We start from the raw sequence: 25,696 nt of genomic DNA, 5'->3' as shown, positions 1-25,696 counted from the left end.
AGCATTCAGTTACTTGTGGGTTGTTGGACTGAAGCCCTCAGTTTCTTCTTAGATTTTAGCTGGAGGCCATCCTCAGTTCTTGCCATCTAGGCCTTCTCAGTGTGGCCATTTGCATTCTCAAAGCAAACAAGGGAGAGTCTTTGAGCAAAGGCATCTCCTAGCAAGATAGATTACACTCTTATGTAACGTTATCATGGGAGTGGTATCCCATCACTTTTTCCATATTCTTATAGACTTAGAAGAAAATCTCAGCTCCCACTCATACTCAGGGACATTCAGGGGGCTTCCACAAGAGGGAATACAGGGAGCAGGGATCATGGGGGTTATCTTAGAGTCTGCCCCCACAGTGCCTTCATTTTCTTGGGAAATGTGTTCAGTTGCAGCAAGTCTTTTCAGAAGAGTCTTTGCAAAACCAAAGCATATCCTGTAGGTCAGGAGAACAGAATCTGTAAAATAAATTAACTAGAGTTGTTGTTGAAGAAGCAGGTGCCCTGTGTCAGCGAAGAATATATTGTCTTACAGAGCTATTATAGAAAAGACGTTGGTTTATTCTGTATTGCTTCAAAAGGCAGAACTGGGATCAGTGGATAAAAGTTACAGGGATGCCAATTTCAGCTGCATATAAGGAATAATTGAACAATGCAAAATGGGGTAGCCTGTCTTGAGACAGTGCTTTCCTAGTTGCTGGAAATGTCAGATGTAGATGTTACAACCATTTGTCAGGGATAGACTGTCTTTGTGTGGGAAGGGTGCTGTGGAGTGGAGACAGGGGTGGTCTGTCAGGAGGTATGAACGAGGAACTTTAAAGGCCTTTTCGAATTTTTGAGATTCTGTAGTTCTGTCTCCTACTGACAATTAAGGCATCCAAATTGGTATGTGTTTCCAATGCCATTGAAGGAATATGGGCTTCTCTTAAGATCTGCCTCACCTGCCCCCAGAACAGTTTTTCTCTTGGCACCGTCTCCCCAGCTTGCTAACTATACCATCTGTTTTTAAGCAGAACATATCACTTAATTAATTTGTTTCAGCAATTCTCCTCTCCCAAAAATGTTCAATAAGTATTGTAAAATAGAGATAGTATACATGTAGTGTGCTGCAGTTTAGGAAGAGAAGGGGAGAAACAGGGCCTCTTGTACACACCCAGAAAAAAACAGAGGAAAATACATGATAAAGGCAAGTGATTAGCTCTGGGTAATGACAGTGTGAGTGATTTTTTTGTCATTGTTTCCAACATTTCTATAAAGAATGTATATTTTATGAAGAAAACATTATTGATATGCTAATTATGAGGACTATAGCAGCACAGAAACAATTCATATGATAGAAAGAAGCATATATTTGATAATTTAACATCTTTCATTCTGCCAACATTTTTAAGCACGTGCTTTATTCTACCTTGCTGTTTTTGGTTCATGTTTTATTAAATGCAATCTAAAGTGTTTACTTTCATGTTACACTTCCTTTTAAAACATTGTCAACACTGTTTTAGGATAAGTTGATTTTTCCTAAAGGAAGATTTAAGAAAATTCTGGGATGATTTGATAGTTGCTTGGAAAGTTGTTTAGTCTTAGCTCACACTAAGCTGTTTGGCCATTGTTTATGGCTTAGTGAACTTCAGAAATCTTTATTGTAGATAATGCCATCCACCTGCAATTGCCTGAGCCAAGCAGGTATTCTCACCTGGCCATTGCATTCCCTTTTCTAAAGAGTATTACATTTACATTATTCTGCTTAAGTAAGTATATTTTGTTTAAAATAATTTACTAATGAACATAGGCTAGGTAATATGGCTTTCCAATATTTACCTTTCAGTAAGATTTAGACTTTAAAATAGCTAGAAAATAAAAGTATAAATTATACCATATGTTCAAAAGGGAATTTTCAAAAATCAGGTTCAATAAATGTGAATTTAAAAAATCAGTACCAAAAAAGCGAGAACTTAAATAAACATCAATTTTCTTTAAGTTGGATGGATGAAGGGGTGATTGTTTTAAAGAAAATATCTTGGAAAGTGCTGGTAATTTTAGCATAATAATATGATAGTGAGATTTTATGGCTAGTCTATTGGAGATATATCCTACGGCCTGCAATTAATATTAAAAGAAATGGCAAAAACTGAAATTACTTTTGCACCAAGGTATTATAGAAAGCCATAACTCCAATTAAATAAATTTTATAAAAAGGGTATGCACCGTTGAATTCCTGCAATACTGAGTACTGTGGGAAATGAGTATATTTATTGGCCAGTGATGCTGTTAGATCCTGTTGCTCGTTGGCCTGTGAGCCTGTCCTGTTACAGCCAAGGAGGCCCTGGGACATGCCCAGTCCAGTGAGAGCTCTCTATAGGCAGGGTTCCTAGGATGAAGACCAGTGATCCCAAGGACAGTGGGAATAGCTGCCCAGCAGACCACTGAACCAATTTGGTTTTCATTTTGGAGTTTAGCGAGGGAGACAGGCCTGCATGGGTCCTATAAAATGTACACTGGGTAGCCTTTAGAGTCACAAGGTGACAGACCTTCAGAAAAGACACTAGACCAGCAGTCCCCAACCTTTTTGGCAACAGGGACTACTTTTATGAAAGACAGTTCTTCCGCAAACAGGGTGGGTAATGGTTTCAGGATGAAAGTGTTCCACGTCAGATAACCAGGAATTAGATTCTCATAAGGAGCACACAACCTTGATTGCTCACATCCACCATTCACAGTAGGATTTGCACCCCTATAAGAATCTAATGCCTCCACTGATCTGACAGGAGGCAGAGCTCAGGCCGTAATGTGCCCTTGCCCATGGCTCACCTCCTGCTGTGTGGCCCGGTTCCTAATGGGCCATTGACCAGTACCAGTCCACAGCTTGGGGGCTGGGGGACCCATGCACTAGACAACATCCAGTCCAGGATTCTCATTGTCCAGAGAAACAGGAAGCCAGGTGAAGAGCAGTGGGATGACTTGCATATACCTTGTGGAGTTAGAAGCAAAGCCAGGATGACAAGATAAATTGCTAAGTTTAAATTCAGGTTTTTTCCTTTTCAACTGGCTACTCCATTTTGTTTGCAGCCAGGAGTCCAAACTGATGATAAGAAAGCTTTTTAATGAAAGAAATTCAGGAAAAATATACAGAAAATTTAGGAAAGATAAAAATGCAAACTGCATTCTTAGTAAAGAGTATAGTCATTTTCTTTTCTAATTTTAATTCTTTTTTTCCCTCCAAAATTAGAGAGGGTAGTATCTGCATCTGTGTTTCAGCATTCTCATATTTTTTTTCTGTCATGAAATCTTTGGTTTCTTTTGTTATAATAGCAGTTATTGCAAAACAGACTCACTTTGCCAAACCTAATCTAGTTTGGGAAATATGAATTCTCTGAATTGAAGATCACGAAGTTCTCAACTTTATTGCAACTATATTAACTGCAAACTATGACTTATCTCATTAGTCCTCATAGTACTGTAACTTAAGTCTAAAGGAACTTTTTCATTGTAAATAAGGTAAACAGCATTGTCATTAACAAAAAGAGAAATTCCAAAGTCCAGTTATTGAGACACAATTCATGAGACACTTTTCTCTTTTGGCATTAATGGTCATGAAGAAGCGAAGCATAGCTAAGGTTTATTTTGGAAATGATGTTTCTCATCCCCTCACTCCTGGGTCTGAGTGTCTTATCACCCTTCCACAGGGGTCTGTGCTTGGGAACCTACAGGCCTGTGCACCCCATGGAAAGTTCTAATCGTTTCTGTAGCCCCACTTCTTGACAGAGCCAATTCCAATCCCATGACCCCCTGTAAATCAGAGTCAGTCTGCTGCTCCTGCTGCATCTGTCAGAACAGCCAGTAGCCTGCTGACACCTCACGCTGAACATCGTAGGGCTGAGCTGGCACCAGCTTTTTGATGCCTCCTGAGGGGATTCAGGAAGTGAGATGGAGGCTGTCAGCCCTGAGTTGCTCATCATCCCTACAGGAACTTCGTTAAGCTTTCTGTTCCATTTAATGTTCTGTGGCTGTCATTACCATTGTGGTTTTGGTACCTTGATAAATCTCTAAATTAATTTAAAAATGTGGAATTGAAGAAAGTTCAGCTTCTTAAATAATAACTTGGCATGTGTGTCCGATAGCCTAAGTATAAGAAACTGGATCTGTTATCTATTTCTGCTTAACAGGCCTCTCCAAAACTTAGTAGCTTGAAGTAGAAGCCATTTTATTTGCTGATGAGTTTGAGGGTGAGCAATTTGGGCTTCAGCCACATTGGATTGGATTCTTAAGCTCCCTTAGCCTGGAATCACTCTTGTGACTGCCATCATATGGAAGATTAACTGGGGGCTCTAGGGTCTGAGGTGGCTTCACTCACATGTGTAACAGTTGGCTAGGCCCTGTCATCTGCAGCAGAACAAAGCAAGCCACATGTCCCAAAGTCAGTGAGGGAGGTGACCACTCCAGGGCATGGCCATTGGAAGGCTTTATTCATTGGGGCCAGTACTATAAATTACCACAGAAACGAAATAGAAAACTCCAACTATATTTTAACTGTGTTCTTTTAAGTTCTGCATGATGGTGTTGCTGTGTTTCAGACCTCTTTATTGTGCAAAGCTGCCATCCATGCAGGAATAATTGCTGATGAACTGGGTGGCCAGATCAGTGTGCTTCAACACAAAGGGATCAGTCGATATGAAGGAATCCTGGCCAATGGTGTGCTGTCAAGGGAGTAAGTACTTTTTTTCAGTACATTTTGTTCTGAGTAGAAGGTAACCCTGAAGGATAATTTAACCAGCTCACAACTTTGAAAAGACGGTAGGGATGTAATAGCAAGGATTTGTCAACTGGAAAAATATGCATGAGTGCTTAGAGCAGCATTTCTCGTCTCTGGGTGGATGACAAATGTAGCAATCAGAAAGCTCACTGGTTATGCTGACATGTAAATTAAAATGGCTCACTCTGAAGCCCTGAGGCAGAGGAATGTTTCCACTCTAGGGTGCTTTTGTGGGAGAAAATAAAGGCTGAATCCTTTTTAGGTTTTTACAACTTTAGTAAATTACTGGTTACCTCCAATATTATCATCAGCTGAAACCTTTAAAGAACCACTCAGCTCCCTAGAAGATTCCTAGAAACAGTCATTTACTGATGAGTTTGAGAAGTGAAAATAGATGGCTTTTGTTAACATTGTTTAAAAAAAAGATGGCTTTTGTTAATATTACATTCTTCATTTGTTTTTATCCCGTGCTGTTTTAGCTTCATGAGAAAATATATATATACATATATATATGTATATATATATATATATATTAATTGCTTTAAACATTTCCACCTAAGCTTTTCATATTTTCAGATTTCCTCAGTCTCTAGAAGGTAGAAAAGTAGAGCTGTGTAGAACTCAGTGTCAACCTGCCCTGTGGTCCAGACATCCACACACAGGATACAGGCAGCTTAGAATGGCCAAGTGGGAGACACTCCTGGAGTGGAAACCTAGTGAGGGAAAGGTGCTCCTTGAGCCACTTTATTTCTTTCACTCTCTCCTTCTCTCTCTGTCCCTGGACATGTCTTCTACCTTCTGTGACTCTGTTTTTTGGACAGGTTTTCACATGGCCTGGGTTCCAAGAATAAGGCACAAGACAGAGGTTTTGGGCGTTTTGGGATCCAGAAGTGGGGGGAAAAATGCTAGGACCTATATATCTATATATTCGATCACTCATTAATCTGTATGACGATCTCCCCCTGCCCCTGCTATTTTGTCCTAGCATGCAGAAAGAACATGATTATGTCTTACTGTTCCATTTTTATAATGAATGGTGAGCCATCTTATCTTGGATAGGTTCTCAGGTTAGTCAGCATAGATATGGTGAGATGTTATTTTGATAATTGTAGTGTTTTCCTTTACCTTCCTACTTTTTATTTAAATGTATTAGAGTTAGCAATGTCATAGGTCAAATAGGTATCCTAACTATAAGTTATGACGTTGCTTTTATTGGAAAATGTGTCTTAAGTTCTGAAGAACCAGCTTACGAACTCACATATAAACTTTGGGACTAACACCCATTTTATGATTGGGGTGTTGGCCCACACTCATAGGCAGTGGCATTTGAAAGCAGTAACTGAAGTGAGCGGAGAGGTAGTTATGTCATCTTCACGAAGGAAGTGAGTCTTGTGTTTGATGGAAGGCAGGAACAGTGCTAAGAGGGATTATGAGGGTAGAGTCAAGACTGAGGAGCAATGTTGGGGGAGAGGGGTGGTGACCATTGGCATGCCGTGCTCACAGTCAGGAGGGTATCTATGGAGAAAAGGCAGAGTCTCTCACTGGCAATTCTGAATTCAGGAGTTCAGGCCTCAGGGTGCAGGTAACTAGAGATGTTCCAATATAATTCTTTTACAAGCAATGCAAGTAGTACGGTATGTAATCCACAAAAGACTTCCATCCACCAAGGACAGTGGTGCATGCCGTGCACTTGGACATGCGGGCTTACCTCATGGTATTTGTGTTCTCTGCCTACCGTGACCCTCCCATTTATTTACTTTCCCCTTCTAGATAGATTTTCAGCTGTGAGAGGACATAAAGTGTCCTTTTCATATTACCTAAACATTCAAAGACAAATTAGTCTCTAAATTTGTGCCAAGGTTTAAGATCCAAAAGTTTCATAACAGTATGCTGTTAGACACTAAAATCTTTATTCAGATGAATAAAATTATACATATACACACACACATACACACATACATTTTTCACATGAATATTTGTCACTTTTCAGAACATTAAATTTTAAAATTTACATTCTGATTTATAGTAAAAGTGATCACTTAATGCACAGTTAAGCCTTTAAATGCCAACTTGACCTTGACTTTTAAGAATGTATTCCTTTTTAGGTTTTTTGATGTTTTCTCCTGTTGATAGTAGGGTGCTACTTTAGGAAGATAACAGGCTCTAGCCTGAATTCGTTAGGTGCTACCACTTCCAAACAGAAATGAAGAGCTACCCTTTGGCTTTCAGTCTGTTTTTGGAATCATTTGTCTGTATTTGTGTACATTTGAATGCTCCTTTTATAGGAAAACAGGGTAACAAAAAATTTGACTAGGATTTTATTTTACTTTTGAACAATAATTATTAAAACTGTTGAATAAAGTTAGACCTTGTATTCTCAGTTACTTCTGCTATGTCAACTGGACATAATACATACATGTATTTTACACCATTTGAAAATTATATATATATATATAATTTTACATATATATTTTATATAATTTTATATATTTCATATAATTTTAAGTTACACTTCCATGCAGAAAGTAGAGTACACAAATCTAAACCATTAATGAATTATAAAAGGTTTTGTTTCATATTCCATATAATTATTTGTACTAATTGTCTGATTTTTGTATTGGGAGGAGTGGATGGAAAGTGCAGAATTATATCAAGATCTCTTCTTTCTTCTAGTATCTGTAATTTTTGCACTGGCTTTTTGCACTGAGCAAATAGTTTACTGTGTGTTCACGCAGTCTCTTCCACTTATTTAGATTTGAAATCTTCAGGGAGCAGTTGTTTTTATCTGTGTTGTTTTTGCTCTTGGGGAAACACTGTACATGCGGTCATTGAACTTATGTTCCTACACACGATTGTTTGGCATTCAGGAAAAACCAGAGAAGGAAGTATTGCAGCTGAGGAAGAAGGGGTCCCTAAAGTAAATATCCAGGGTTCTTCTGGGATTCATCCCCAGTCAGATCACTTCCTTGATTTGAAGAGACCAGAACAGAATCAGGAAGAGGGACTGACTTCATACCGAGAAAAATGGTGCTAATCATCAGAAGTGAAAACCTTCTTTCTGTTTCCATCAGATCATTCTTGATTGCTTCTGTAGCCCTCTGGGAAGTCCTCTTATTCCTGTAATCTGATTGAATTCATTCACTCTAATGTGTGAACGCTTCAGAACCCTAACCTCCCTATGGGGGTTTTTATTTTTAAAGAGTAGGCTTATTAACCTATAGAATTATTTAAGTGGTCTGTATTTAATTAGTTTAATGGAATGAAATGGAAAAACATTTTCCAGTTGATAATGGAGGAAAGCCAGGCAGAGAACTGTTAGAAGCAGAGCTTTTCCTGGTTTCTTCTCAGGATTAACTCCAAAGTTACCCTTCCCATACTTTTTGGTTAACAACAACAAAACTAATATTTCATGGCAGGGGGAGTAAGCCTAGTTTCTTAGGGTTGCCACAGCATTATTTGGGCTTATTTGAGCCACATTTCAAATTTAACAGTGTAGAAACAGAGAAAATGGAAAAGGAGACAAAAGAGAGGCTCTACATAAATCTTAATACAATTTTAATATGATTAGCACCTTTATTTAAGTGTCAGGAGAATTGAGTTCTCACCCAAGCTTTTTTGCTAACTGTGAACTTAGGCAAGTCCCAGGATCTGAGTTTTTTTCAGGTAAGTAATGATTGGTGCCTGTATTATATTCAGTGCAGAGATTATAGAAGAACCTGTATGTGGAATACTAGGGTTTATGGAGTCTGCAAAGCATAGACAATGTGAAAGAGAAAGTCTATTCTAGAGAGTTTTATTACCCATTGCTTCTAAAAAGAGCTTTTAATGGGAAGGTACTTATACTCTTAGCCAGAGTACTTTTGGGTTATTTGCAGATTTCATGTTTTAGTACTCTCTGTGTCCATTATTCCCATTTATAAACATTTAAAATAATAAGCAGCACTCTGAGGTTGTAAAAAGTTGGACACAACAGGGGCATTTACCTTTTGGTGTTTACCTCTAGTATCTAATACTGTGCACATGAAGCTAATGTTGAGGCCTCCACATTTTCCATTCATTCTATGTATTTTTCATACCACTGACTTTGTGAGAGATTATTTTAAAGCTTGATCTGTTCTTCCAAGGTAGATAAGGACATTCCTGTTGCCTTAGGAATCTCTTCTGCAGTGAGACAACTGCAGAATGAGGCTGATTCGATCATTTCTCCTGTGATAGTGATAGAAGCTGTAGAACTGCAAGGATCAGGAGTCCACCGGACGAATGCCAGATGAGTGGTGGTACTGTCTTGCAGCAGTGAGGCCAGCTCACTGACATGCTGTGTGTTTTCTCCAGCTGTACCTTGTCATCCAGAAGCAGGAGCTGGTTCAAGGCTTGGTGCTGGTTGCTACAGTAGGTAGGAATGTGACTGTGGAGAGAGACAGGGCAGAGACTGTCCCCAGAGCAACACTGCTGAAGCAAAATCGTCAGTGAGAGGAGAGAGATGTGTGGGGAAGACAGATGGAAATGAGTGGAACACTTTAAGGCAGGTGTCCCCAAACTACGGCCCACAAGCTGCATGTGGCCCCCTGAGGCCATTTATCCAGTCCCCCGCCGCACTTCAGGAAGGGGCACCTCTTTCATTGGTGGTCAGTGAGAGGAGCACAGTATGTGGCGGCCCTCTAATGGTCTGAGGGACAGTGAACTGGCCCCCTGTGTAAAAAGTTTGCGGATGCCTGCTTTTAGGTGACTGCTCAGACAAAGGGAGATTTCAGGGCCATAATCCTTTGAGTCTTCATCATCTTGCATTAATTAATTGAGATGTAAGGTTAGTCCTGAGATTATGTATCTACACATTCCTTTCCAATAAATTCAGCATACTGAAAATAGCTCAGGATTCTGATTCAAAAGTAGCATCTCAGAGTCCTAGCCCCTTGTCACCTATATGAAGTTAGGAAAGTTGCTTACCTTCCATGGGCCTAAGCTTCCTGTTCTATAAAGTACTGATGATGAAGATAATAGCAGTAGGTTTGCAAGGGTGTTGTGAGGATCATGTGGGGAAGCACAGGTGCGAAGGCTATATGACCCCTATGATGTAGCACTGTATTAATCACTAAGATCTAGGTAAGCAGCCCACCTTCTCATGTTTGTCTTTGTTGTTTCAGTGGTTCCCTGTCAGACAAGCGATTTCTGTTTACCTCCAATGGTAAGGATCATGCTTTCCTTACAAATTTGATATTTGAAAATTCTTCAATAGTAGTTTATTCCTCCATACCCTTCAGGTTATATCATTTAAAAGGTGTTTTTCTTCTTTTTATTTTTTCTCAGGTCACATAGCACATTTTTTTTTAAAAAAAAAAGGAGACAGGGTCTCACTGTGTTGCTCAAACTGGTCTCAAACTCCTGGGCTTAAGTGATCCTCTTGCCTCAGCCACCCACACCAAATCTTCTTGCTTAACCATACACAGGATAATAAACCTAATTAACATTAAGCAGAAAATATGTTTCTTTATAATCTAAACTCTCTCAAACTTTTGCCTAAAAGAATAAAAAGTGAACCATTTAAAATAAATTCCTTTATCTTCGATTTTAAGAGAAAAGGCTTTCAAATATTGCAATTTGATTTGTTATTATTTTGAATAGTTACTGAAAATGAGTATATAAAAGCTGTTTAGCTTCACCATTATGGAATGTGTTCTAAATAAATATTCTCCCTTAGCCTAAATGATTTCAAGGAAAACACTGAATATTTCTGCTTTGCCCAGGAAGAGCAGGCCTTTTATTTGCTGCCTTCACATTGCTGTATTGGACATGGTATAGTTAAGGTCCTTTGGATGAATATTGGGTACAGCTTACTCATATTCAGAGGACTTAGACACATCTGCTTTTCAAGTATGTGGAAAGAATGGAGTTCCCTTCTGATTCTAAATCCTTTAAAATGAGAAGGAACACAGCATTTTAAACCTTTAACACAGATTGCACGTTGTTGAAATCAGGGTGAATTCAGAAGAAAATCTATAGTGAGGACAAAGAGGTGTCACTAATAGAGGATGTGACTTTGAGGTCTATTAAGAAAAGCAGTAACAGTTTCAAGGCACAGTAGTACAAATGAGTGAAAGTCTGGACCATTTAAAAACTGGTAATTAAACGCTTGATTCTATATTAGAATAAAAGTCAATCAGTTGAATATTCTTGGTGAGATGGGGTACTTGTTTTTGCTGTCATTTTATGTCTATCTCTGAAATGTCTTACTGCACTCTTTGTTCTAGGTTGCAGCAGATCCTTGAGTTTGGAACCTGATGGGCAAATCAGAGCTTCTTCCTCATGGCAGTCGGTCAATGAGAGTGGAGACCAAGTTCACTGGTCTCCTGGCCAAGCCCGACTTCAGGACCAAGGCCCATCATGGGCTTCGGGTGACAGTAGCAACAACCACAAGCCAAGAGAGTGGCTGGAGATAGATTTGGGAGAGAAAAAGAAAATAACAGGTGCAAAAATAACACAAGCACAGGAGTAGTTTCGTGGTTGTGAAGGACTTGCTGTTGAAAATATGTTTACCATTTACATAGGTGCCTCTCTTCCTACCTCCGAGTACTTGAAATCTTTTAAAATGTAACAAATCTTTACATTATTTCTGTGAAAAGAACTAGTCTGCAAGTTGTAAATATGGATATATGGATTAGAGAGGTAATTCTTCATTGTGAAACCTTTATGTGGTGTGTTGTCAGAGTGAAAACATTAATCTGTGAACAGATTTTTAAATGCAGCTAATATAAGTTGGCCTGTAAGATGATTTGAGGTTTCAAATGAGGGAGAAAAAAAATGAAACTTGAAATTGTAATACGTGTCATATTTAACAAACTAAAAAGTAGCCTGTAAATGTTATTTTCTCACAAGGAATTAGGACTACAGGATCTACACAGTCGAATTTCAACTTTTATGTTAAGAGTTTTGTGATGAACTTCAAAAACAACAATTCTAAGTGGAAGACCTATAAAGGAATTGTGAATAATGAAGAAAAGGTAAGAGTTAACCCTGGAGGCAAGATAACTGAGTAGGAGAACAGGCCTTTCTGCATTTTCATTTGTGTGTTTACATTAAATATTTCATTAATAAAAGACAATGAGGCCAGGCATGGTGGCTCATTCCTGTCATCCCCCAGCTTTGAGAGGCCAAGACAGGAGGATCATTTGAGACCATGCTGGTCAGCATAGCAGGATCCCACCACTACAAAAAAATTTTTCTTTTTTATTAGCCACATGTGGCAGTGCATGCTTGTAGTCCTAGACACTTGGGAGGTTGACACAGGAGGATCACTTGAGCCCAGGAGTTCAAGGTTACAGTGATTATGATTGTGCTATTGTACTACAATCTGGGCAACAGAGTAAAATCCTGTTTGTAAAATAAAATAAAGTTTTTAAAAAGATGATGATGGGCCAGGCGCAGTGACTCACACCTGTAATCTCAGCACTTTGGGAGGCCAAAGCAGGTGGATTACCTCAGGTCAGGAGTTTGCGACCAGCCTGGCCAACATGGTGAAACCCCATCTCTACTAAAAATACAAAAATTAGCCAGGAGTGGTGGCTGGTGCCTGTAATCCCAGCTACTTGGGAGGTTAAGGCAAGAGAATAGCTTGAACCCAGGAGGCAGAGGTTGCAGTGAGCCAAGATTGCCTTACTGCATTCCAGCCTATGTAACAGAGTAAGACTCTGTCCCAAGAACAAAACATCTCCAAAAAAACAACAACAGCAACACAACCTTGAGAGATCTTTGTGATATAATTCTTTTCTACTTCAGGAATGACATACTTGTGATTTTCTTGGGAAGTGAAAATTGGCCATTTGAAATGACTCTTTCAGTATAAGCATAGTGGATATGTGAGTTGGAAGGCAGTGGCAAAAGTGAGAGCTGAAGCCTTGTGCTCTTGAGGTTGCTTGTCTGCAGCACCAGTTGAATGTAGAAATATTAAGATCAAGTGATACAGCAAGGCAATTTTAGCTTGTTTATCCCAAATGAAATTTAAATCAGTAAACAGATGAACAGCACCACCTTAGTTAGATAACTTAGCCCTTGTTTGCAAAGCCTCGCATCATCAATATCAAGAATGTCTAGAAAAATGCAACAGACATAGAATCTTTTCCTGGTTTCATATAACCAGGTATAAGTGGGATGATAAACACCTTAAAACTAACCAATAGAATCTTAAGGTAAAAGTAACTTCCTTCTGTAGGTGTTTCAGGGCAACTCTAACTTTCGGGACCCAGTGCAGAACAATTTCATACCTCCCATCGTGGCCAGATATGTGCGGGTTGTCCCCCAGACATGGCACCAGAGGATAGCCTTGAAGGTGGAGCTCATTGGTTGCCAGATTACACAAGGTAGGGCTCAGGGCAAGCCAGTGAGTTATTCAAGTTTAGTCATATATATTTTTTTTTTTTTGCCTATCAATGTTACTAATGTGGTTTTCCCAACATCCCTCCTTTCTCAGGTAATGATTCATTGGTGTGGCGCAAGACAACTCAAAGCACCAGTGTTTCAACTGAGAAAGAAGATGAGACAATCACAAGGCCCATCCCCTCAGAAGAAATGCCCACAGGTAGAGCAGTCATTGTTTTGTGGTTTCATAAGGAGCATAACTGGTACCCCACCCAATATCAGTAACTTCAACACAATTTCTTTTTCTCTGTCATGTAAATGCTGGAGGTAGATGATCCAGAGGTATTGGCACATATGTAAAATGATGTATGTTTACAGCTTTTCATTGCAGTATTAGAAAGATTAGGAATGAACTTACGTGCCCTTCAAACACTAGGTACATATTTTGTGGAAAAATAAAATATAAGCATATTCATGCAATGGAACTCTCTGCAGCCACAAAAAAAGAATGTATTGGCCATATAGAAAGCTCTCTAAGATATAGTGGCAGCTTAAAAAAAATAAGCAAAGTATAGAACTATCTAGCATGCCACCCTTTCTGCCAACAGGAGAAATAAAGAATAAATATTCATTCCAGTATCTCTAGAAACATTTCAAGAAACATAATGTGGCTTTCTGTGGAGGAGGAACAGAGGTAGGAGGCACACATTCCATTCCATACTTTTGTATGCTTTTTGCATTCTGAGCATTTAAGTGTCTAATATATTCAAATAATGAACATTAAAAGCAATTTTTTTCAGAATATAAAATAATTTACATATCAATGTTGTAAGAATTTAGAAAGATTAGAAAAACACAAGAAAACAAAAATTTGTCATAAATCAGCATCCATTGGTAATCACCAAATCTCACTGCTTCTAGTCAACTATGTATTTCTAACTTTAAGACAAAAATGGTAGCATATCATATGATTCTCTTCTGTAACATATATTTCTCATTTAACATTGAATTATGAGCATTTTCCAAGGTTACTAGAATGTTGAAAACCCCAATTATTAATGTCTTTATAGTATTTTTTCACATGGATAAACCATTATTTACTTGACCATTCCCCTGCTGTTGGGTGTTTAAGTTGTTTGATTTTCCCCAAATTTTTACTCTTAAAAATCACACCACTACTGGGCCTGGTGGCTTGCTCTTCTAATCCTAGCACTTTGGGAGGCTGAGGCAGGCAGATTACCTGAGCTCAGGAGTTCAAGACCAGCCTGGGCAACAGGGTGAAACACCATCTCTACTAAAATACAAAAATTAGCCAGGCGTGGTGGCGAGGGCCACCTGCTGAGGCAGGAGAATTGCTTGAACCCTGGAGGCGGAGGTTGCTGCAAGCTGAGATCACACCACTGCACTCCAGCCTGGGCAACAGAGCGAGGCTCCGTCTCTAAAATAAATAAATAAAATAATAAAACACCACCACTGTTACTTACACATAAATTTTGTTTTTATCTAAGTTCCTTTTCCCCTTCTTCATGAATTGCATTTTCCCACTCGTAAGCATCCCTTTGTTTTCTTCCCAGGGATCACAGAAGAAAAAGACGAAGAGCAAATATTTTTCCTTTATTTTGGGTAATTTCTATAAACTTGGGGCCTGCCTTAGAGGCTGTCAAACTGTCCTTTTTTTAGAACAGAATTTTAGGAAAACATGATGTGGTGTTTCACGCAACACAGTGGAAATGCTGTCTGAGGTCATCAGGCTGCCTTTCCTCTCAGTCCGCAGCCCCAGAGCTCTGTAACAAGGATCCCAGTTTTCCAGATCACTGTTACGGTACAGGTCCAAACCCGCCTGGCATCCAGGGAAACAGGTTGCCTGAGCCAAAGTAGGAGCTCCACACTGTGCTTAAATCGTGTTCACTTCTAAATAGTTGCCACCTGAGAGGTAGGAGAGGGGTTCAACTTCTCCCTCATTTCAGATTTTTGGAGTTTAATATGGGCCAAGCAACAAGCCCAGTGTACCTGTTAGTCCCTGAGAAACTTTGGAAACTGCCTTTGGGGGCCTGGGAGAGAAACTTTATTTTCCCAAGCTTTAGCCAGGATTATGAATCCTTTCTTTTTTCTTTCCAATATCAGTAAATGCCTAGCACGTATTCATTTTCTCCCTATATAAAATGCTTAAAGACTTTTCAATTCCATGTTCAGTTTTAGATCATGAAATGTGGGTTGTCAGTCATTTATTTGTAATGTGATGGCTTTCCCTCTTCTTTAGGAATGAACATTACAACCGTGGCTATTCCACTCGTGCTCCTTGTTGCCCTGCTACTTGCTGGAATGGGGATCTTTGCAGCCTTTAGAAAGTATGGTGACTTTATGTGTTTAAATTTCTTCTCTAATTATGCAAACAATAATAAAAACAAAAAGTTTATTCTTCAGAAATGCATTTGTAGAAAATCAGCATGACGTCTTTCAAAATAAAATGTTAACTTATATTTTAAGAACAAGTTAGGTAAAAGTAGAAATGATCAAGTATTACTTTATTAATTTTTTTAATAGAAAGGGCCTCCCTCTGTCTCCCAGGATGGAGTGCAGTGGCAAGATCACACAAACTCCTGGGCTCAGGCAATCCCCCTGCCTCAACCTCCTGAGTAGCTAGGATTACAGCCATGTGCCACCATGCCCAGCTAATTTTTTTTATATTTTATAGAGATGGGGTCTCGCTTTGCCACCCAGGCTGGTCTCAAACTTCTGGCCTCATTCGATCTTCTCACCTCAGCCCCCCAAAGCACTGGGATTACAGGCATGAGCCACTGCACCCCACCATGTGTTACTTTATAAGCAGTTCTTGTCATTTAGAGACCTCCGGTAAAGGCTTAATCTGTTGAAGTATCCTGAAATTGACCTATTGCTTTAAGAAGTATCTGTGTTTCTCCTTCCTGCAGAGTAGAAGGAATATTAAATAGGCTCCTCAGGGTGTCACCAAGCAGCCCAGTAACTCAACCTCCCCAAGCCTCAATTTTCTCATGTATAAAATACAGTTTACTCAGATGAGTTCTGAATCTCTTCCAGAATCTAAAATCCATGTTTAACAAAATGTTAGGTGTTGGATCTAAACAAAAAATGGAAAGCACTCTGAAGTTTTGTCTTTTTCTATTTTAAACCACTTCAGAATCTATAATGTGTATATTAGTACTAATAGAATGAAGAATAATTTCTCCCATCATGAGAGAAGGTACAAAATTCTCTGGTTCAGGTAGATATTCATAAGTTAAAGCATATCTTAGTGTAATTGTGCTTGTATGAAATGCTTTAGACACCCACAGTTTTGGACTGAAGTATAGTACAGATGAAGTGAGACTATGTGATCTTGGGGAACTGCTTCAGGATGACTGCATGAGCTAGTGATTAAGTAAGGCAGCTGGGCGTGGTGGCTCATCCCAGGAAGGATTTGGGAGTCCAAGGCAGGCAGATCACAAGGTCAGGAGTTTGAGACCAGCCTGACCAACATTGTGAAACCCCACCTCTACAAAAAATACAAAAATTAGCCAGGCATGGTGGTGCATGCCTGTAATCCCAGCTACTCAGGAGGCTGAGGGAGGAGAATCACTGGAACCCAGGAGGCAGTAGTTACAGTGAGCTGAGATCGTGCCACTGCACTCCAGCCTGGGCAACAGAGTGAGACTCTGTCTCAAAAAACAAACACAAACAACAAAAACTAAATAAGGCATTGATTTATAATATGCAAAATAAGATTAATATATATTCTAGTGAAATCTTGTGACCTTTCTTATAAGTGAGATAAATGTATAGAGAATTCTACATATTTGTGTAATTTTCTAAAGCACATGGCAGCTGCCATCTCATTTAATCCTCACATCAGCCCTATGAGATAAGTACTATTAAGATCCTCATGTTATGTAGGGAGAGAGAAGCAGATAAATTGGCTCATAAGTATTCAGTAGGACTTTTTGTCTTGGTAGGAAGAAGAAGAAAGGAAGTCCATATGGATCAGCAGAGGCTCAGAAAACAGGTTGGTTGAAAACTCTGTCTACAATTGTATCTGTCTTTGAGGAAGGGACAGGATCATCTGCTGATTAAAGCATGAGGCCAGTAGCCCACATTTATTTGGTTAAAAGACATAAGCCCTGTAGCCTTTAAAATAGCAAACCTATGAGGAAGGAATTTATTGTGTCCTGTCTTTTTATTTTTATGACCACTTTACTTTTGTTCAATGTCATCCCCTATCATTTGTCAACATCCTTTTTTCTTGGCCACTGGCGTTTAGGCCATGACACTGTCTGCCATCAAGAAGGTGTGACAAAAGCCTCACCAGTGAACTGAAGTAGGCTCGTGCTGTTAGCATCTGTAGGCCTGTGCTGTACTTTCCACCCTGAGAAAGTGAGAAAAAGGCCAGGCATCTGATTATTTCAGATAATCTTGCACACCAGCCCTGCCTGGTCTTTTTCTCACTTTCTCAGACACAGGCACCCAACCAATGAGTTAGCCATGGTCCAGAGAGAGAGGGCAGTGGGGCAGGACCCCTTAGAAAGCTCAGAAAGACACTTGAGACTCCACCTCCCCAGGGTCTGAACACCAGCGGCATTGTCTCCTCTGCGTCACAGATGCCATCCCCATGCAGATTGTGGGAAACCAAGCCCAGATGATCTCAAAAAGGGAGAATCTGGGACCCGATAAGGGCAAAATGCCTTTTAAAAGCATAGCGGAAAGCTTGATTGGAGTGGTGTTTGCTGTTGTGGTTAATGACCTCGGCATGCTGTTCTTAGTACACACACCTGAGGAGGACATTTATCACTGTCAGCCCGACCTCTGACTCATCCAGGAACATGTTCTGGAGGACACACATTACATTTCTGATATATTCATTTGTTTTATGTTACCTTTATTCCAGACTGTTGGAAGCAGATTAAATATCCCTTTGCCAGACATCAGTCAGCTGAGTTTACCATCAGCTATGATAATGAGAAGGAGATGACACAAAAGTTAGATCTCATCACAAGTGATATGGCAGGTAAGTGTCATATTTCCACGACTGTGCTGTTAGGTTGGAGGTACTGCTTCTGAGGGAGGGAGGCAGGAGAAAAATAAGGCAAAATTGTTTTCTGTTTACATAGGGTCCAATAAATCTGAAATGTGTTTTTTCTGCATTCTACACAGAATTACAAACTGACACTGAGATATTACTCAAAAACCCTATTCAGCCAGTCTCTTCACCTGCAGGGGATATAGTGACATCCATACTGATATCCCTGATATACTACTGGAATCTGGAAGCCCTGAATCTATTTTTGTTACCAAAGCACTAATGAAGGCACTGGGAAAGAGGGACTAGAAGGAGGAATTAAATATCATTCCTGCCCTGAGGAAGGTGAGATAGGAAATAAAGGAACTCCCAGTATGAAAAGGGCCTCAATGTGCCTGACAAGCCATCATCAAGGCTTGAGCTTCCCAAACCATCTGTGGGAAAGATCTGGAGTTTTTTGCTTTTTTTTTTTTTTTTTTAATTTTTAATCCATTATGAATGAATACACAGTAAAATACAATATAAAATATTAGTAATAGGGAAATGTTAAAGACATACTAATTTTTTAATTAGATTCAACAGACATAAAATTACGAGTAATTAAAGTACAAGTAGTTTCTTGACAATCTCAATTTCTGTGCCTGTCTGTGGCACTGTCACAAACAGTTACCAGATATGTAGGACTCTGTAGTCTATGGTCTGAGTAGTACTTTGCTTGCTGGCTTCTCCCTCCTCACATGCAGCCCGAGGACCGGAAGTAGAGGCATCACCTGGGGGCTTGATAGAAAGGGAGGCCACAGAACCGGAAGCTCCCAGGTGACGCATGTGCACTTCAGTGACTGGGAGTTGTCAGTGTAAGGGTTGGTTCAGCCACTTTGTGGGCAAGGAGAGCATCCTCTGCAACCAAAATCCATCCTCTTGTTCCTTGGAAGTAACATGAGGGGAGAACTTATTTTCTGTTCTCTTACGCCTTTCATTCTCCTTCAGCTTCTAATTCAGCCTCTCCTCCCTCCTCCTTGAATGATCCTTCTCAGGCTCCTTAAATGTGCAGTGCCCCGGGATCCTGTCTCACCCCCACTCACCACAGTTTCTCCCCTAAACAGTCCCACGCTCTCCCCATCTTCCAGCAGTGCCCTTCCATGCGTGTTTGTCCACGCTGCTTCTCATGGCCAGACTTCCCTCCCAGTCCTTAGTCCGTGATTCTCAGCAGCCTGCTGGACGCCTCCACCTGCGGATCTGTTCCTCAGCACCCACAGTTGAATCGATTGTTCTGAACCCTCACCACACATGCTCTGTGCATTCCTTGAATGGTGGCTTCTCAATTGCACATCCCAGCCTCATCCAGGCTTACCCTCTGGAAAGGGTACTTGCCTCCTCTCTTTCCTCACACCCCACCTCTCATTGGTAAAAATTCCGGATTCCTGTCCCAAAAGGACCCCTTTCCTATTTCCTAGTTTGTGACTTCTATGTGCATTTCTCTTTGCTTTTTTACCTCTCACTTTTAGATCTTTTCTTCTTCAGTCGGCCTCCACAGTTAGCTGTGAAAGTGCCAGTCTGTTGTTTCCCATAGAATTAAACCAGACTTCCTAGCAAGACACTCACTCAACGCTTTTCCATGGTCTAACACATGGCTAACAGGGTACACTCAGGACATGTGTTCGAATCCTGCTCCGTCGCCCTATTGTGTGACCTAGGAAAAGTTATTTAAGTCTCTTTCTGCCTTGGTTTCCCATTTGTAAAATGGAGTCACAGTCCTTACCTCGGGATTTTTTTGAAGATTAGATATATTAACATCTTGCTCTTGGAATAGCGCCTGGCACAGCGTAGGAGCTCTGTAAATGTGAGCTCTTGGTGTCGCCCTCAGTGTCACCACTAGTCCCTGAGCTACTGCTTCGGTCCTCACATCCTATTAGACAAGCTACTCTGCGTCCCTCATACGCTGGGCATATCAGACTCTATTTTTGCGGCTGTTCTTTCCACGGTTTCCACACTGTGCGACTTCACAATTTAGCATCTCCAGAGCCAGTTTCAGAGCCACTTCCTCCTTGAAGTATTTCCCCCATACCCCAGGTCATCGTCATCGCCCCCACCTCTGAGAAGACCCTAAGAGGCTTCCTGAGCAGTCGGTGCGGCCGTGTACGGCCTGAGGTGGCTTCTGTGGCTTTCACCTCGGGGTTTTCTCGCAGGGCCTGGGACACCTGAGGGCACCCGGTGGAGACTCAGTCACCACAACCTGAAGCAGAGTGTCCCCGCCTGCCACCTGCGGCCGGCCTGCGTGCGGTGTCCGCTGACTGCCGTCTCTCCTGTGGTTTCAGATTACCAGCAGCCCCTCATGATTGGCACCGGGACAGTCACGAGGAAGGGCTCCACCTTCCGGCCCATGGACACGGACGCCGAGGAGGCGCGGGCGGACGGCGGCCACTACGACTGCCCGCAGCGGGCCGGCCGGCACGAGTACGCGCTGCCCCTGGCGCCCCCGGAGCCCGAGTACGCCACGCCCATCGTGGAGCGGCACCTGCTGCGCGCCCACACCTTCTCCGCGCACGGCGGCTACCGCGTCCCGGGGCACCGGCCTGGCCACAAGCACTCCCTCTCCTCCGGCGGCTTCTCCCCGGCGGCGGCCGGTGCGGGCGCTCAGGACCGAGACTATCAAAGGCCGCAGAGCCCGCAGAGCGCGGACAGCGGCTACGACCTGCCCAAAGCCGCCAGCGCCGTGGCCACCGAGAGTGGTCACCCTGGCTCTCAGAAGCCCCCAGCGCATCCCGGGAAGAGCTATTGCGCCCCCAAAGACTGCCTCACACCGCTCAACCAGACGGCTATGACTGCCCTTCTGTGAACACAATGTGAAAGAAGCCTGCTGTGGTACTGAGCGTCGGGCTGTCGCAAGGCACTGGAAGAAGGGAGCCTGCTGGTCCAGAGCGCGCGTGTGTGCGCGCGTGTGTGAGCTTTGGTAGGATCCTAGAGACAGCGTCTCATACTGTTTACAAAATTGTGCAGCTGGTTTTGTGCTGACCTTTAGGGTTGAGTCTGTTGGGTTTTGTTGGGCTAGAAAAATGAAAATTTTCAAATGGCTTTTTCATTCCTCTGACTGTGATATTGAGCTGCTTTGGTGTTAAAGGTGTAATCTGTACAGAGTTGTATTTAACAAGAATAAAAGTAACTTAAGTTTCCTCTATCAGAATTTAGTTCTGCACAGAGGTTAAGTGGGAAAATGCAGCTGTTGCAAAACGTATATAAATAGTGTGTTCATTTTTTTCAGTATATTATCTGAACTGTGTTAGCAGCAGGTCTGCTTAAACTTAATCTTGTTGTTATTGTGACTCATTTCCTTTCCTTTGATAACTAGAACTAAAGGCATTTTTAACATTCTTCTCCTGGAAGAAATGAATTACTTGAAGCATGAAAAGCACACCAGGGTGGTTGTTTATTTAGCAATTAATGGTTGTAGATCTAGAAACAAGCAAAGAAACAGCACCTCCACAGCTGCCCTTTTCCTTACACTCCACACAGAGGGGGATGCGAAGAGGTCAGCCCAGCTCCCATGACCATGAAGGTGGCACAGGAATTACAGTGTGAATGACTGTATCAGATGTTTTCGTACCTCAGATTAAAAATATTGCTGAGGTCAGATGCCACACTTTTCATTACTTTCTTCAGAAGTAGCACATTTTTGTGACTTCTATTGTCCTCTGAAAAACAAAAAAAAATTATTTGGAACATGTTTATACAGAAGTAAGTCTGGCCAAGTCTAAATCAAGCTTTTCTGCTGACATGAAACTGTTGGAAACTGATCTGATTTTATAAGAAACGATTTTCCCCTTAAGGAAGCGTCTGTAATTCCAGAACAGCCCAGACCTCAGCTGTACCTCATGCTCAGTAGTTTTTATTTGGGTTTGCTTTGTGAGTTAACTATGGGGAGTTAACTATGGGGGATTTAACCTCTTTTGCCAAAGAGGAAAGTGAGTGTGTGTGTTTTTAATAGAAAATATGGACCAAATTTTTTTGCTAAAGAATGTATTATGACCCTGTTTGTAAGGTTAGCACATCCTGTGAAATGTGTATATGTTATAATAGTGGGGTGCTAGAAGGTCATGGCAGACTAGCTGCTGGTTAGTGTGGAGGGTAAATGGTTTACTTTGTGGAGTTTACATGGTTTTATGTGCACACTAATTGTAATAAACTATGCCAAACCAAACTGCCCCTGACTCTCACTGGTCAGCCTTGGTGTTAGAGGCACTCAGGGCTCAGCCTCTGTGAAAAGGCAGGTGCCACAGTGAAGAGAGCAAGGGCTTGGTGCCAGATTAGGCCAGACCCTAATCTACCACAGAAGAGTTGAGAAGTCTTTGGCCGCTTCTATAATGATGAGCCTTAGTTTCCTCATGCTTGAAAATAGTGTTGGCGTGCTTTCTTCCTCCAAAATTTACTGATAAAAATTAATTGGAACATTTATCAAAGTGTTTATTCTAGAATAGGCCTTTTTTTTTCTAACATAAGCCTTCAGTGGGTTGTTTACAGGATTTTAACATTGGAATATTAGACCATAAAAACAGACTTAGGTCTACAGCACTTCTTTTTTTTTTTTTTTTGAGACAGAGTCTCGCTTTGTCTCCAGGCACCAGGCGCCAAGCTGAAGTGCAGTGGTGGAATCTCAGCTCACTGCAACCTCCGCCTCCCAGGTTCAAGCAATTCTCCTGCCTCAGCCTCCCAAGCAGCTGGGACTGCAGGTGCATGTCACCATACCCAGCTAATTTTTGTATTTTTTAGTAGAGACGGGGTTTCACCATGTTGGCTAGGATGGTCTCGATCTCTTGACCTTGTGATCTGCCCGCCTCAGCCTCTCAGAGTGCTGGGATTACAGGCGTAAGCCACCCAGTCAGGCCTACAGCACTTCTTTACAATGGAGCTGTCTTCATCTGTCACAGTTCTTCTGCAGTACCAATTATCTAATCATGACTAGTGGGAGAACAGGACTTTGTTTTGGATTGGCACTGCCTCAGGGTGGACTCATTGTGTAGAACAGGTTGGATGAGTGGGAAGGTCTGATAAACCCTACACAGTTAAACCTAAACTAGACAATAAGGGCAGAAAAATATTACTTTTCTGGTGTGTTGCAACATCAACACATATATGATAAGGCATGAATGAAACAATTCTAATTGATATCTTTGGTGTTATCAAATCCTACTGGGAGGCAAAGGTTGTATTCTGCTACTTCTTACGTTTATGGTTGAAACATATTTGCTATGATAAGCAAGACTAATACAGGCTCCTGAAACTCTGCCCTCGGTTTTATTGTTATTTAAATTTTCGTTAACATTTATAATCAGCCTAAAAAATAGGAAGGATGTGAGAGATTGTTTTGTGTTTACACTGTATTCTTAACAGAACATGAAATCACACTTATAGGCACAACTGTAGGTACCATGAATAGCTACAAGGCCTTTCTCCACTCTGACCAGTCACAGCAGTCCAAGTGTGGCCACCAGGTTGGCCTCACTATTTCTAAAATGCTTGCATTCATTCACGCATCCAATAGTTACTAAGATTCTGAGAGCGGTGTTCACCCTGTACTTGAGTTGAAAGAGAGGATGCCTAGTCCCTCCCCCAAATCTGAGAGCAGTTGAATCCCTCCAATGGGAAGGTAGGGTGAACACTGTCACTTACCCCACCCTGCAAGTATTTCCTGCCCAAAACACAGCGCATGCAGTCACCCCATGCCACATTGCACACCCCATTGCACCCACCCACACTGCTGTGTTCGTATCCCCCATCTCCCACTGATCTCGTTCTCAGCCTCTCCCTGTTCTGGAACAGTATTATCCACCTACCTATGGCTGTTGTGAAGATTAAGTGAAACTTTAAGAGCACTGGCCCACACAAAGCACTGCATAAGTTTAAATATTACAGTCCAGTTCACTAATTCCCTCTTCTGTTATCTAATTTGCTGTTTAATTTATCCATCAAGGTTTTCAATTTCTTTTTTAATTTCTAGAAGGTGTATTGATTCTTTTTTGACTCTGCTCTTTTCCACAGTCTTGATTTTTGGGGGGCATTGATTCCTTCTTTTAATAATTTGAAACGTACTAATTTGGTAATATTTCTTATTGTTCTGTTGTCTTCACTTTATTTAGAGGAAAAGCTGAGGTCTGTACATTGGTTTGTAGGGCTCCATCAATGCTGTCCAATAAAGCTTTTGCAATAATGGAAATCTTAGCTCTGAGTTGCCCGATAGGGTAGCCACTAGCCACATGTGCCTATTGAGCACCTGAACTATGGCTGGAGACACTGAAAAATACATTTTTAATTTTATTTTTTATTACAAAATATAGATGAGGAGCGCAGGCATTGCCTGTAAACCCTTGGTTGCCCATCTTCCCAGGCTATGCTTCTATGAATACCCTTTGTACAACAGCAAGCTCATGCTGTTCCCAAGCGCTTGCACATTCTAACAGCTGCAGAGTACAGTATATGACCAGGTGGAAAGTTAGACCCCCCCACACACACAGGATCCCTGCAGTTAGTCTTCCGGCTCCCTCTTCCTATTGGCCATAGGTAAATTACGCCCCCACAATTCTCCGACTGCTTTCAAGTAACCTCGAAAGGCAGTGACTAAGACCCTTTCCTTGCTCCCAGCTTCCTATGTCCCAGGCTGCCTGTGGCACCCGGAATGCTCCTGCCCTTGGGTCCCACACATTCCAGGGTGACGATGGAGGAAGGGCAGGCCAGGCCAAGCATGAAGAATGAACAGTCTTGACTGGGCTCCGACCAGGAGTCCATGGGTCTTGAAGATCTCTGTGTATTTGTCACTTTTCTTCTCCATGTTCTTTTCGGCCTGTTTCCGTAGCCTCACGAGCTGTTTCTTCTGGTAGTGGATCTTGGCTTTCTCCTTCCTCTTCTCCTGGGTGGCTGTCACTGCCTAGTACTTCCAGCCAACCTCATGAGTCAGGCGCCCCAGATAGGCAAACTTGTAGACTTCAGACGCACGACCTTGAGGGCAGCCAGAACCATCGTCCGCTTTTTCTTGTTGTAGGATGGTGGGATGCAGCCAAACACCTTGAGGCGGTCCAGGGCGGCCTGGCCTCGCTTAGTCTTGTGGGGCAGCATGCCTGGCACAGTCCACCAGAACATGCAGCTGGGGGCCCAGAAGCGGTAGGGTCCTTGCAAAGGGTTGGTGTTTATCCGCTTGCGGAGGAAAGCCAAGTACTTTAACTTGTTTCTGTAGAAATTGCCAGAAATGTTGATGCCAGCGTACGACCACCACCTTCTGGCCCAGCAGTACTTCTTTAGCGACGATGGCCGCCAGGTGGTCAGGAGAGGGCCTCAACCATCGAGCACCAGGACGTGCACCTCCACCATCTTCAGCAGTAGCCTAGGAAAGCTATTTTTTATAGTTTTTTAAAATTGATTTTGTTTTATTTTTTTCAGAGATAGGGTCTGACTATGTCACCCAGGCTGAAGTACAATGGCACAATTATAGCAGGCTGTAGCTCCTGGGCTCAAGGGATCCTCCCACCTCAGCCTCCTTAGTAGTTGGTGTTACAGGCATGTACCACTACAACCTACTAATTAAAACAAAATGTA

The 25,696-nt window shown here is 41.7% G+C and overlaps 1 protein-coding gene and 1 pseudogene across 2 annotated transcripts in view; one reads left to right on the top strand and one right to left on the bottom strand.

Annotated features, from left to right (window-relative positions):
- The window catches only part of DCBLD1 (discoidin, CUB and LCCL domain containing 1), a 67,191-nt gene extending 44,881 nt beyond the window's left edge, over positions 1-22,310 (top strand). Inside the window, exons 6-15 of one of the 2 annotated variants that reach the window (XM_039467475.2) lie at positions 4,559-4,692; positions 9,879-9,919; positions 10,983-11,198; positions 11,608-11,732; positions 12,941-13,088; positions 13,199-13,306; positions 15,347-15,434; positions 17,055-17,104; positions 17,984-18,103; positions 20,431-22,310. In XM_039467475.2, coding sequence (XP_039323409.1) covers positions 4,559-4,692; positions 9,879-9,919; positions 10,983-11,198; positions 11,608-11,732; positions 12,941-13,088; positions 13,199-13,306; positions 15,347-15,434; positions 17,055-17,104; positions 17,984-18,103; positions 20,431-20,951 — 1,551 coding nt within the window. In that variant the 3' untranslated portion in view covers positions 20,952-22,310. The remainder of the gene's footprint in view (positions 1-4,558; positions 4,693-9,878; positions 9,920-10,982; positions 11,199-11,607; positions 11,733-12,940; positions 13,089-13,198; positions 13,307-15,346; positions 15,435-17,054; positions 17,105-17,983; positions 18,104-20,430) is intronic. The other variant, XM_039467476.2, reaches the window with a different exon arrangement.
- Positions 22,311-24,707: 2,397 nt separating this feature from the next.
- On the bottom strand, positions 24,708-25,471 carry LOC101030056 (large ribosomal subunit protein uL13 pseudogene; annotated as a pseudogene).
- Between the last annotated feature and the right edge of the window lie 225 nt (positions 25,472-25,696).

This window comes from Saimiri boliviensis, chromosome 4 (genome assembly GCF_048565385.1).
Source record: "Saimiri boliviensis isolate mSaiBol1 chromosome 4, mSaiBol1.pri, whole genome shotgun sequence".
Lineage (NCBI taxonomy): Eukaryota > Metazoa > Chordata > Mammalia > Primates > Cebidae > Saimiri > Saimiri boliviensis.
This window is presented reverse-complemented; position numbering and strand designations above follow the sequence as displayed.